Source organism: Triticum urartu, chromosome 5A (genome assembly GCF_056163025.1).
Source record: "Triticum urartu cultivar PI428250 chromosome 5A, HENAU_Tu73, whole genome shotgun sequence".
Classification (NCBI taxonomy): domain Eukaryota; kingdom Viridiplantae; phylum Streptophyta; class Magnoliopsida; order Poales; family Poaceae; genus Triticum; species Triticum urartu.
The window spans coordinates 117,845,503-117,858,690 of NC_141877.1; the positions used below are offsets into that span (position 1 = coordinate 117,845,503).

The window sequence follows — 13,188 nt, forward strand, 5'->3', positions numbered from 1 at the left end:
TTGCTGCGGCGAATCAGGCGACCGCAATGGCGGATGTTGTGACACAACAGTGCGGCGAGCCGGCGACGGCGATGCTGCGATGCAGACACGGTGGCGACAGAGCTCTCGAGGCCCGATGTTGTGATGCTCCTCTCCTCAACCTCCCCACTGCAGCATGTGCGGCGAGTGGTGACCCGCCTCCAACACCATTGTCTTCTGCAGCTCCGGTGGCCACACCGTACCCTCGCCCCCCTTTGGAGCAGCGATGCCCTGCGATGGATCTCTCACATGGGTCCTAGGATTTGTGCTGGAGCTTCGCGGGAGGGAGAGAAGGTGAGCAGGAAGGTTGTTGGCGCCGGCGGCATGGCTCCGGCGATGGGTTGGACGGGATTGAGGGGTGAGAGAGAGAGAGGGAGAAGATGGAACAGAGAAGAGATGGGGATGAAGAGAAGCGCTCCAGGAAAGATCAGATCCTTCGGCAAAGAGATAAGGTGGAGGACGTGTGGGCATGTGGGCCTGTGAGACACGTGGCGTGCTGTGAAGGAGGTTTACGAGAGATAGAAATCATCCGGTTGATTGTAAACATTTTCCTATTAAAAAGCCCGTGAGATTATCTGGAAGTTAACAGGCTACCAGTTTTTGTCCTTAGTCTTTTCTTATGCAACACAACTCCAGACTTTATTCACAGACACCCTTGGAACGTTGCGAATTTGAAAAGCTCATACCCTTCCCTCCCCAAATCATCGCACACGAAACCGAAGGATCCGGCAGTTGACTCCTCCCCCAATCAGGCTAGCCGGACGCTCCACGCCGGCCGCCATGGACTCCACAGCGACCGGACCCGAGCTCGCGGCGTCCCACGACGACGAGGAGGCGGCTCCCCTCGTCTCCGGCGCCGGCGACGGCCGCTGCGGCGCAGGCGACGGCCGCCGCGGCGCAGGCACAGCGTCGCAGACCCGCGACCTGCACCTCCTCAGCCTGGCCTTCTTCTTCGTCTTCCTCGCCTACCACGCCGCCCAGAACCTCCAGAGCACCGTCAACACGGTACGCATCCTCTCATCCCAAGAATTCCCCAGCGCACCCACGCACGCTCGGACGTGACCGTCGGTGGCGTGGCGATACGACTGATTGGCGCCAGCCGCACGGGCTCTCGCACGCAGGACGGCAATTTGGGTTCGATATCGCTGGGCTTGCTGTACACGTCGTTCACGGCGTTCTCGGTCGTGGGTTCGCCGGTGGTGCGAGCGATGGGGTCCAGGCGGGCGCTCGTGCTCGGCACCTCCGGCTACCTCCTCTTCATCGCCGCCAACCTCGCCCCCTCCTGGTATGTACGCTACCACCAAGCCGCTAGCTCCGATTGCTTCTGCTGTAATTTCTCCGTCCTTGGTAGAGTATATTCCTGGCGGTTCCGACGTATCTCGAGCTGACTGAATCTGTGTGGCGAAGATTCGTCCGAGTGACAGTGGAATTTGGCGGTGTAGGGTACAGTACAAAATAGGGGAACAGATAGGTGGTAAAATGACAAATCTACTAACTTGCCGGCTCAGCATTTGCTTTCCACTATGGCGACGTCCCTTTCGTGGTTGCCGTGCAAGCAAAATGAAATGTGTGACCCTACGCCACGCCCCAATGTAGCTGCATAATCTGGTCCGCACGCCAATTTTCAGTTTGTTCTGAATGGGAGTGAAAAAACTCAATTCTCACTGGAAAAAGATGTTTGATATGTGCAACTAAACGTCAACAAATACAAACATGAGGGTTGGGAGCTCCACACGATAGCCACACCAACCAGCCTCGCCGGTCCTTCCCATGCCCACCTCTGCCTAAGAACAATGAGGGTTGACGGCTATTGTCACCAACATTACCGGTGGCGCCTTCCCACGACCATCTCTCTAAGTCCACGGGTCATAGGGTTTTCCTGTTTGAAGACAATTGTTTTTTAGGGAACTGCCCGAAGACAATTTAACGACATTGGCAGTGAACTCTTTCCCTTCTCTCTTTCCTTCGGCTTGGCCCTTCTCCCTGTAGATAGTCGACACATGGAAAATGAAAATAATAGGAAAATAACAAATAAGGAAAAACAACAAGGTGGACCATGGCCTACAAGGGTCAAGAGAGTCACTAGATCCGAGTGTTTGAACCGAAGAAGATAAGAGAGGAGCGTCTCGGGTCAAACTAACGAGTGCGCCTTAGTATATGGTCTTTGTGAGATTTGTATTTTTTCTTCATTATTTATCGTATTCATAGTTTAGACGTGTGTTAAGTAGATGCACCTACGTAAATGAGTGTGTAGGATGTGCATATGGTGGTCCGTGTTCTTCTGTCGAAGAATGTAAGGCTTGCCGTTGAGAAATGTACAATGAGAACTCAAGTTGGTGTAAACATGGGTAAAACTATGTAAAATGTTTAAATATAACTCCAATAGTGTAGATATATACGATCGGAATACCATTCTGTTGCTAGCTATGAAATTGGAAAGGTAGAACTAATCGCATTCAGATGGTATGGATGAGCCACATTTGATGCTTTAGTCATGCTACAAACCACATAAAGTTTTCAATGTTGAATCAGCTGCCAGATCTAGCTGTAACCCTACGTCTAGTGCTCCCCTCCAATCGTCGTGGATGAACGACGCTATGGCAGTGCCTAGAATCAAAGCCACGATCTTCAACTTGCTTCCGACTTGTTCTCTAGAGGTTTGGATGGGATTCAGGCTCTCTCAACACCGGGTCCGGCTAGCAAGCCATCGTGTACTCTGGATGGAAACCGATGATCTTGCCCTTGGCTTGACCAGGCAACATCAACGTCCATGGTTCATGTTCTTGTTGAAGGTGCTGGCTCGAAACTTTGCTTCAGAGATGAAAATCCCAAGTTCGACATTTGGTTGAACATGTCCAACAGACACACACGCGGTGTTCTCTTATACAAGGCTCTATGTGAGCGTAGCAGACTTGATGTTGTTTTGTCACAAGTCATAGGGTCTATGGTGGAATTGTGAAGATACCGTTGCAAGATAGGTCTTTTTTGGATGCCTTGAGTTTCACTTTTTTTTCTTTTTGTAAACTAATTTGTTCGACATCGATGCTTGAATTTACTTGATATTGTTGAATAATTAATAATAAATGGATGTATGCATCAACCACGTTTTTTTTGCGGGTTGCAGAGGCAGAAGTTGATCACCTTTTTTTGAGAAAAATGAGAGTTTGTACTTCACTCATTTTTGTAAAGAAAATATACACACCCAATTTTGGTTTTAATCTTGTAACATTTTGGCTCATTTCATATCGAGATGGATGCCGAATAACTAGCGGATATTTTCGGCCTGCGCTTGTCCGGTTGTAGTTGGAGTCTTGGAACAGAACAGCTTGGTCGGCAGCAGCCATGCGCGCCTGCCCCCACTTTTTTTTTTAAAGATCCGATCAGACGTGCCACCTGACAAGTGGAACCGTTGGACTAGGCATACGAGGATTACCCAAACAGCAACTGGATATGTACGTAAATAGACAAAAGCTCTATGTCCATCGGCGGCAGCATTGGATACGTAGCAAGTTCCAACCACCGTCGCCGTCAGTCGTCACCTTGCAGAAGCTCCAAGCAGGATACCAACAAGGTGTGCAGGCCAGGAACTGAATGCCTTATGTGCTTATATAAGTGCACCGTGGATCTTAAGCTAAGACACGGCGGGCGGAGCGATTAACCTAAGCAAAGCAGGGTTACGATGCTGTCGATGGATCCGTGTCACCATCCTAAATTGGACCATTATAAGTTTGTTTAGGGGAAAAAGTTGGACCATTAAGTTGGCTGTACGGCCTGCCATGCACCCATGGTCTCAAGTTGAGTATTAGGTCCTGTTTGGTTCACAAATTCTAGGATTTTTTAGTCCCAACTAAAAAGTCTCTAGTTTTTAAAAAGTCGTTTCCAAAGATTAAAAAGTCCCTAGTCCCTTTATAGAGGTTATTAAATGATCATGTTGCCCCTAGTATATAGAATAATAATAATTAAACAACACAATGGGGTGGCGGGCCAATGGATGCATGGAGGGCCATTGTTGAAAAAGTCCCAAAAAGTCTAAAAAAAGACTTTCCTTAAAAGTCTTCTTCATTTAGTCCCAAATGCCTAGTTTAGTTTCTCAAAAGTCCCTTCCATTTGGTAAAAAAAATCTCTAAGAGGGATTTTTTCTAGTCCCTACACAAAAAAATCCCTGAAAACAAACATCCCCTTACTTCCTTCGTCTGAAATTAGTTGTCGCTTGCTTGAATGGATGTACTGTAGCATTAAATTTCGAACGGAGGAAGTAGATAATTTGGATGATTTGAGTTTTGTGGTGATAGTGAAGTGGGGTTACTTCCAGACAGGCAGATCCTCTAGCTCCACGTGTATCTCCCCTACATTCACATGGCATCGATAAAAAAAATCTTTGTCAACAGACGGCAGATACACCAACAATGCAAAGACAGCGATCGCCGGAAAGATCAGAACAAAAACGGCACACGGCCAAGAAAACGGCAGCAAGATGGCAGGCGCGCACGGCCAAGTAGTTCCCGGCAGCCACGGTCTACGGCTAGCAAGACGAGCCGCTGCCATGCGGGCCCACGCGACGCCTAGTTCTCTCCGCAGTCCGCTCGCTGGCTCGCCGGCCGCCTTCTCCTCTCCTCGGTAACAAAGGAGCGACCGCAGCATAAAAAGCTTCTAGACGCGCCACTGTCGCGCCCAGCTCCCACGCCTCCCCTCCCCTCGCGCTGCTTCTAGAAGCCTCCCGCGATGGACACCCGCCGCGACGACGAGGAGGAGGCGGCGGCGCCGCTCCTGGCCGCGCCCGCTCCGAGGAGCCACGCCGCCGACGTGCACGTCCTCTCCGCCGCGTTCGTGTGCTTGTTCTCCGCCTACAGCGCCGCCCAGAACCTCCAGAGCACCGTCAACGACGTACGTACGCGCACCTCCCTCCCTCTTTCCCCGCGTCGATCTCGCTCGGTTCGATCCTGATGTGGGTCCTGGCTGCAGGAGGGCGACCTGGGCACCGTCTCCATGGGGGTGCTTTACACCTCCTTCACGCTCTTCGCGGTCGCGGCGTCGCCTGTGGTCAGGTGGCTGGGCGCCAGCCGCGCGCTCGTCATCGGCACCAGCGGCTATCTGCTCTTCATCCTCGCCAACCTGGTCCCGACATGGTGCGTATCGTCACGAGGCGCACAGTCGGACAGACTCTCTGACATGATAGTGCCTCGCTGGTCTGTATAGCAGTGTTTGGTTTGAATGCTTGGTCCCTGCTTGATAGAATGCCTGCCTAGACAATGTTCATTCCCCTGAAAGAAGTTCAGTTAAGTTAGACAGAGTGTCAATTTTATTCGATAATTTGTTGTCTCGTCATGTGATTTTTGTTCGTAGTTGAGACGTTGATTATAGCCAATCGATTTTTATGGGCTGCAATCTCCCCCCTGATTGCTACTTGAATTGTGAGAAGTTTAGGCTCTTTGGCCTTGTTATTAAGATCATGGATTCAAATTATTTCCGTGCTCATTTAGTTCCTGGATTCGTCAGGGCTGAACTTCAGCTGCAGCCTAATTAGTTGACGTGCTGATCTTGGACCAGAACCTTAGTTCTTGCATCAGGTAGAGGCCCAGTTTACTAGGTCGTACATTGTGCATACAATTTATTCTATATTTCAAACAACACAATGAGCCGATGCCCTGTTTAGCTGGAGTTAAAAAAATCTCAACTAACCCAAATAGCTAATTCGGTGAAGTGTATGTTGGTAAAAACCTCGTATTAATCACGAATGGCCTTTGGCCCTATTTGATGTGTTCATAATCCGGTAAAAAAATGGCTGTGTGATATGCCAGTTTGTATTTATTTTCAAGTTCAGTAAATTCAACAATCTGCAATAATGAGACGCCTTTGATGTTAACTTGAACAACAAATTATCAGGTACACAATGGTACCAGCTTCACTGTACCTGGGTTTTACCGCATCAATCATTTGGGTTGGGCAGGTAATAATTTTGCTTTCCAATAAAGTATTTAGTACCCATTTATGTCTGGTTAACGTACATACCCGTTCGCAATGCAGGGCACATATCTTACTTCTGCTGCCCTCAGTCATGCAAGAGACAACAATTTGCCCGACGGTCCAACTTTAGGAAGCTTTAATGGAGAATTCTGGGGTGTGTTCGCTAGCACACAGGTACAAGCTATTTACTATTAAAACATGCATAGAGCTACTTTAGCAGTTGTTCATACCTCAGAGTGTAGTTTCTATTACTTTCTGCACATAGGCACATACCCTGTGCAGCTACAAGGGTACAATGGTCTCTGACATAACGACTTCAATTACGTTTGAATTGTGTAGGTCATTGGGAATTTGATCTCACTTGCTCTACTGAGAAATGGAAAGGTTAGCATCTCAATTTGGATCCTTTCAGTGTCTTATGAGCATCTTGTGGACTGCCATTTTACTTGCACATCATGTGTGTTTGATCCTATCATCTTCATATCACTTCAGGATGGAGGAAGTGTAACAGGAAAAAATCTGCTGTTTGTTGTGTTCCTTGGATGCATGATTATCGGCATTGTATTGATGTGTTTACTGTCCAAAAGGGATGAGAAACGAGATAATGCTTCGACACACTCCTCATTTGGATCTATGTTGAAGTATATTGTTGCCCCTCTCAAGGACCGTAGGATGATTCTTCTGATCCCTCTTATCGCATATTCAGGTTTACAGCAGGCATTTGTATGGTAAGTAATGGATAATCTTTTCAGCATTGATGGTGGTTCAGCTCTTTCTGTGCCTTTTCTAACAGGATGTGGTTTTCTTAGGGCTGTATTCACAAAGAGTATTGTGACACCTGTGCTTGGCATATCTGGAGTTGGTGGCGCCATGGCAATTTATGGCGCATCTGATGTAGTTGTAAGTGAAACTATTAACTTGGTGTTAACATTATCCAGTACCAGTTTGTGTTCCTGTTTTCATCTGCTGTTGCTTCAGGTTTAGAAAATAGCTAAGTCCACAACTTAAACAGACAACTGTATAAAAACATATCATCTTCCATTTATTTACAGTTTATACACATCATTCTAAACTGCTGGAAAGACCATACTGTATGTTTAGTTGATTGAAGCTCGCTTGACATTGCAGTGTTCATTGGTTGCTGGACGTTTTACCTCTGGGCTTCATTCAGCTACATTTATAGTGTCAGTTGGAGCTATCGTTCAGGCTGTGGTCCTGTTCTGGTTGCTTCTTTTTTACAGGTTTGATTTTTTAAGTTGTCCTTGTTTGCTGTGCTACTCTTCCCGTATCATTGCTATTGCAGTCTACTCATTGTTATCTTGCTTGCAGTCCAATGGAGGGGCTACTTGGTGCAGCGATTCCACTATTTATAGGTGCCTTATGGGGTGTTGGTGACGGAGTCTTGAACACACAGTTAAGCGCATTACTTGGATTGCTGTTCGAGGATGTCAAGGTAATCATACTATGGTTTGTTTTCTCTAGTGTTCCTTGTACAGATACATCCTAGTTTTCCTTATGTACGGATCTTGTTTTATTAGGGTATTCTTAGTTTCTTATCCAAGTGCAGTGGTTTGGCTCGTGGGTCTATTGTTGGCAGGTATTTTCAGAAAAATGAAAATTCATATCTCAACGTTTCAGAATAAAAAAAATCATATATACACCAAGATGTGGTGTACATACCTGTAAAATTTCATTGATAAATATGTTCATCTGTGCGCTACAAAAAAAGGTGTGGATCTATATAATAGCAAAAACACTTAATTTTGTGTTTCCGGTTATTACCTCACCTTCAGTGAAAAGATATCGATGGCTGCTTCATCTTAAATAAATGCCAGCGGTGTAATGCTTTGATTTCATTTGCTGTGGACCTTGTGTTAATGACGAAATGTATAATTTGACACGTTCTATTTACTGATACAACTAAGTTATCTTAAATAAATACTAAGCTTGTCTTGAAAAATGACAAATGCAGGAAGCAGCTTTTGCACAGTTGAAGGTTTGGCAATCAGGTGCCATCGCAGTCATCTTCTTCTTGAGCCCAAGCATCACACTACAAGCAATGCTTATCTTGATGGCCACATCACTCGTCATCTCCTTTGGCTTGTTCCTGTTACTTACCCTTGTTGTCGAGAAGCCATCAAGCATCAGAGCATGAGGCAAATCCTATTTCGGTGTGCAGACGGTGTCGTCGTCACCACATGGTTAGTGACCAACAGCATGTACAACCACACTGGTGTATTGACCTGTGATATGAAACTGAGAAGGAAGAGCATCATCATCCATCACGACGCGACGCCATGGCAACGTGCACATCATGCTATTCATGTCAGACATTGTTTGCTGGAGGTCTGAAGTGAAGAGGTTGCAGGCAAAATGTGGGAAGTGAGAGTCGGCCTTGCATTTCGTTTCCTGCCACTTTTCAATCCCCTGTTATTGCCCATGACCGTGTCTTGTTACAGGAACCACATACTCCATTATAATTATAATTTATATAAGAGGCAACATTTCATTCAAACAAGTGATGATATTTTGTGTTGGGGTAACCTATATCTTTCTCTGTCTTTCCATATGGGCCATGATCCACCTGCAAAATAGTCTTCCTTTTTTGCGGGGAACCTGCAGAATAATCTGACTGACCCGATATCGGCCCAAGCAAACAGGCCCAAGTTCTAACTGAAACTGTTGGTAAGTTCTGTTTTTCCTTTTCGTTTGAGGAATTAAGTTCTGAAATTTGATGTTTGTCAAGTGCCCTGTCTTTCCATTTCCCAGTAGCTACAAATATTATGGAACACTACGCAATACGCATAGTTGAAGGAACACAATAGCATTGCAACACAGATGAAATTAAAGGAGTGGTACTAGAGAAGGAATGAGAGCAACACCCAGAAAATCAAGTGGGATACATGTTCCTCTGTTTATTCATGGTACATCACACGGGAGACACACTGACGCAAAGATGGCTCACACGAACAAACTGGAGACAACACGTACAGAGACGGAGGGAACACATGCAATACATTACTAACCATTACCGGAGACAACTTAAGCACCAACACCCATGCAAATGCAGGCAGGCTAATTCTCCATTACCAAGCGGCTGCTGACGAGCCTCCCTCCCGTCAGTTGAAGTAGCCTGACGGCGAACGTGGCGGCTGCTTCGGCTGCGAGGACGACTGTTCCGGCGGCTGGGGTCTGGGGTCGGGCTTCGGGCCGGGGCCCGGGGCAGGCTTCGGGTCGGGCGTGGGCTTGGGGTCAGGCTTTGGCGCCGGTTTAGGGTCGGGCTGCGGGTCTGGTTTGGGGTCGGGCTTGGGTGCTGGGTCAGGTTTCGGCGCCGGTTTAGGGTCGGGCTTGGGTGCTGGGTCAGGTTTCGGTTCCGGTTTTGGGTCTGGCTGTGGGTCTGGTTTCGGGTCAGGTTTTGGCGTTAGTTTAGGGTCGGGCTTGGGTGTCGGGTCAGGTTTCGGCGCGAGTTTAGGGTCGGTCTGCGGGTCTGGTTTGGGGTCAGGCTGTGGCGTAGGCTTGGGCTCTAGGCTGGGTTCATGCTTCAGCTCCGGCGCCCTCCCAGCGACGGCGAGGCCAGCAACATTTGCCGCGACGAGGGCCAAGAGCAAGCACAGCGAGAAGGCAGTTGCCCTCATCGTCGCCGCTCAGTGGCTAGCTAGCTGCTCACAGGCTCACAGCTGACTCAGGTCACTTGCTTTGTATGTGTCTCACACTTGGCTGTGTGAGTGTGTGGCAGACGTAGTAGAGGATTTATAGGCCCGGCGAGCGAGCCGACGCCGGACGCGTGTCCATCGCCTTTGCGAGCCCGTGACCGGCACGGTGACCAGCTACAGTGACACCTCTCAGCTTTTGTTCATGCCACCTTTGCATGGCATGCGCGCACCGGCCAAATCATCCAGCAGAAAAGAGCCAAAGGATCCACGAGACGGCATGGATCGGCGGACACGTATGCGGGCATTTTGCGAGATCTAGGACCCCGCCCGGACACGAACAAGTGGCACGTACGCATGCATGCAAAGAGCCGGTCCCCGTTCCACCTTCGTCTTCTTCGATTGTCTCTGCTTTTGCTATGCGTTCCTTCTCGATTACTCGATCCATCTTAGAGACATAAACCGAGCCAAAATGCTACTCCCATCCATATATATAGGCCTAAGAGCAACTCCAAAGGGCCCACCTATTTCGTCCTTCGTCCGTCTGTGTTCGTTTGGATCGGCGCGGACAAAAGTGGCGGTCTAACGCGCTGACCCAAAGCCAAATCACGTCTGCGTCGCGTCCGCGTCCGCGCCCACGCGGTCAACTTAATTTATGAAGACGGACCCACGTGTCAGCGACGGCGCTCGTCCTTTTTTAAGCCGGCCGTGCGGTGGGGCCGTCCTCATCCAAACTCGCCGTCCACATCCGCCATCCTTTGCTCCCTCGTCGCCAGCAAACCCTAGCCACCACAACCACAGCGAGATGGGCCTCTTCTCCGGCGCCAGCGGCAGCAGGGCCAAGGGCAAGTCCCCCGCCACCCTTTCCCCTCAGAGTTCCTCCCGCCTCCGCCGGCGCCGGCGCCTCGCCAGCAGAGGCAGCGCGTGAACGTGCCAATGCACGAGGCGGAGTGGCACTGACAGCACCGCCAGTCTCTGCCGTATCCCGACGTGACGCTGCCGCACGACTGTCATCTGGATCCAGATAGGATCCCAGTGCCGGCGGCGCCGCGGACGGCTCGTGCTCACGCGGAGGAGGTGCGGCGCCGGCGGGCGCTGCTGACGCCGGAGCAACGCCGCGACCCCGCCTACGCAACCGACTCGCTCAACTGGGCGAGGTGGTTCGCCTTCAAGCACGAGGAGGCGAGGCGACGGGGCGTGCGCGAGGTCGACCGGAGGTCGCCGCCACCGGCTCGCGTCGTTCGCGAGGAGGACCAGGCGGCGGAGGACGCCTACCAGGCGGCCCTTGCGGCCGTCTACCGGGAGAGCGAGGAGGACGAGCGGCGCAGGGCGGAGGCGGAAGAGGAGGCTCGGTACGAGGCGGCAATGGCGCGGGTACTTGCCCTCTTCGCGACGGACGACAGCGTGGTGCCGCCGATGGCCCCGCCGTCCCCCATCAAGCCGGAGCCGGAGCGGGAGCCGTCCCCCATCGAGCGCTACTCCTGGACGGGAGTAGTGCGCGAGTGGGTACGCGCGCCGCCGGTCTGGATGGGAGCGACACCGGCGCAGGAGCAGGCGTACCTCGAGCAATGGCGCAAGATCAGGGTGGCCGAGGAGCACCGCGACGACGAGTACCTCGAGATGTTCGAGCGCGACCTCGAGGAGGAGCAGCGCGAGGCCGAGGAGGAGGCGCGCCAGGCCGCTGCTGCATAGGCAGCCGCACACCCCCCCGCGCCGGCATAGCCTGCGCCGGCATAACCCGACATGACGGCGCTCTGGAACACGACGTTCGCCTGGGCCGGGCCGGCACCGACGCTCATCGACCTGACGGACCCCGAGGACGACGATGACAACGTCTAGGGCAGCGCGCTGCCTCGTAGTAGGCTGTTTTAATATTTTAAATGCAAATGTGGACGCGTGGACTCTCGCCGGCCTTCGTGGTCGGCTTTAATGTTTCATTAATGTTGTTTCTCTTTTTTAATATGCATGCGTTTATTTTTTGTTTTTGCACCGTCAAAATGGGTTCAGGTCAGCGTTGGGCGCACGCGCCGACCCAAATGTGGAAGCGGACATCCGTGTCCGTTTTTTGTCTGTTTAGGTCGGCCCGTTGGAGTTGCTCTAATGTGTTTTTCGAGATTGTCTAACTATTGCTAAGATTAATAGTATATGAGTTGTATAATGTAAAAATTATATCATTGTCACGTACGAATTTAACGGTGTGCTTCAAGTGTACGAATTTAACGGTGTGCTTCATGTAACTTGCATTTTATATTTTACCGTTTTAACATATGATCAAAGTTAGTCTCGAAGAATGCATTAGGCCCTATATAGATGGGATACGGGGAGTACCTAGGAAAAGGGTTGCTGTTTTGTGCAGTGCTCTTAATTGCTTGGTAGTATCACTCTTCCTCCGAAAACGAAGAAAATAGTTTCTTTTATGTCCATCTATGATAGCGATTTCGTTTCATGTCCATCCATACTAGTCCTTCCACGAGAAATTTGAAGTTGGTCTCAAAGTAACAAGAGCCATTTAATTCTCTTAGATCCAACAAATGATGCTCTATTAATGAATCCACGTGGCCGACACTGTAATATGTCCAAATACGGAAACAAATACAATATTGTTAAGACATATTATTAATTAAATAAAACATGATAAATGGTAATAAAAATGGACTCCAATAATAATCTGACGATTCGATCTCGGGTGTAAACCGAGCGAACATATCATTCCCATGAGAAGGTAGGATCGATCAGACGATTTTATAGGCTTAGAAATTCCCCTAGCGTGACCTAGGGCTAAACCCAGCCTACAGAAGTGATCATGCCCAGTTGGACAAAAAGCCCAATTTTCATTTCACACATTAGCATGCCTTAAAGACTGGAAACACTAATAGAAAAAAGGGCACTAGTCCTGATTCCAGAGGGTCTTTAGTCCCGATTCTGCAACTGGGACAAAACGATCGGGACTAATGCCCATTACTTTTAGTCCGCTTGGCTTACGAACCGGGACTAAAGAAGATCCACGTGGCCGATGTGGGGCGCTCAGGCAGGAGGACCTTTAGTCCCGATTGATAACACCGACCGGATTAAAAGACAGCCACGCGTCAGCAGCTTCCAAGCGCTGTGTTTTTTTTGAAGGGGGGAGGGGGGTTTAGGGGTTTTTGGAGGGTTTAGAGGTTTCATATTGTGTTAGTTAGCTACTACATATAGAGAGAAAGTGACATCTTTTTCCCCGTGCTTGATCAACGGTAGCTACTACATATAGAAAGAACTCGACGCTAGCTAGTAAGCAAATGAAGGAACCATTAATTACACAACATCGTCATGAACATATATAGAGAGAAGTGACCTCTCTTTCTCCGTGCTTGGTCGAACAACAAGTTTTCGTATATCTATCCGATGCTACTACATATATACAATATAACATCTCTTACAATCCCTAACATCATCTACCTAAGATCCATTTGCAATTCCATATGGTATTCTTCGTCTTTAGGTATGACGTGGTCAAAGAAAGAATCCCGCCAATTCCTCTTGAATTGCTCGTATGCGATCATGTAGTAGGAGTTCATCC

General features: G+C 49.3%; 3 protein-coding genes across 4 annotated transcripts; 2 read left to right on the forward strand and 1 right to left on the reverse strand.

Annotated features, from left to right (window-relative positions):
* The first annotated feature begins 649 nt into the window (after positions 1-649).
* Positions 650-8,500, forward strand: LOC125508102 (UNC93-like protein 3). 2 transcript variants are annotated; one of them, XM_048672688.2, is made up of 10 exons: positions 650-1,023; positions 1,140-1,303; positions 5,902-5,965; positions 6,043-6,156; positions 6,322-6,366; positions 6,475-6,710; positions 6,792-6,882; positions 7,111-7,223; positions 7,312-7,435; positions 7,955-8,500. In XM_048672688.2, the coding sequence occupies exons 1-10, from the start codon at positions 799-801 to the stop codon at positions 8,135-8,137; spliced, it is 1,359 nt and encodes a 452-aa protein (XP_048528645.1). In that variant the 5' UTR covers positions 650-798; the 3' UTR covers positions 8,138-8,500. The 2 variants fall into 2 exon arrangements, with proteins under 2 accessions (XP_048528645.1, XP_048528646.1); XM_048672689.2 differs by lacking the exons at positions 650-1,023; positions 1,140-1,303 and adding exons at positions 4,432-4,902; positions 4,981-5,144.
* A 352-nt stretch (positions 8,501-8,852) lies between these two features.
* Positions 8,853-9,725, reverse strand: LOC125508103 (uncharacterized). Its single transcript, XM_048672691.2, has one exon. It carries the CDS (start codon positions 9,615-9,617, stop codon positions 9,102-9,104), a length of 516 nt encoding a protein of 171 aa, XP_048528648.1. The 5' UTR covers positions 9,618-9,725; the 3' UTR covers positions 8,853-9,101.
* Positions 9,726-10,533: 808 nt separating this feature from the next.
* Positions 10,534-11,617, forward strand: LOC147970513 (uncharacterized). The gene has a single exon (XM_087525649.1). It carries the CDS (start codon positions 10,998-11,000, stop codon positions 11,322-11,324), a length of 327 nt encoding a protein of 108 aa, XP_087381775.1. The 5' UTR covers positions 10,534-10,997; the 3' UTR covers positions 11,325-11,617.
* The last annotated feature ends 1,571 nt before the right edge of the window (positions 11,618-13,188 follow it).

Coding starts and splice junctions, on each gene's coding strand:
- LOC125508103 (XM_048672691.2), bottom strand. CDS start 9,617: ATGAGGGCAACTGCCTTCTCGCTGTGCTTGCTCTTGGCCCTCGTCGCG.
- LOC147970513 (XM_087525649.1), top strand. CDS start 10,998: ATGGCGCGGGTACTTGCCCTCTTCGCGACGGACGACAGCGTGGTGCCG.
- LOC125508102 (XM_048672688.2), top strand. CDS start 799: ATGGACTCCACAGCGACCGGACCCGAGCTCGCGGCGTCCCACGACGAC. Junction 6,883..7,110: donor ATGGCGCATCTGATGTAGTT/GTAAGTGAAACT, acceptor TTGACATTGCAG/TGTTCATTGGTTGCTGGACG. Junction 7,436..7,954: donor TGCTGTTCGAGGATGTCAAG/GTAATCATACTA, acceptor TGACAAATGCAG/GAAGCAGCTTTTGCACAGTT.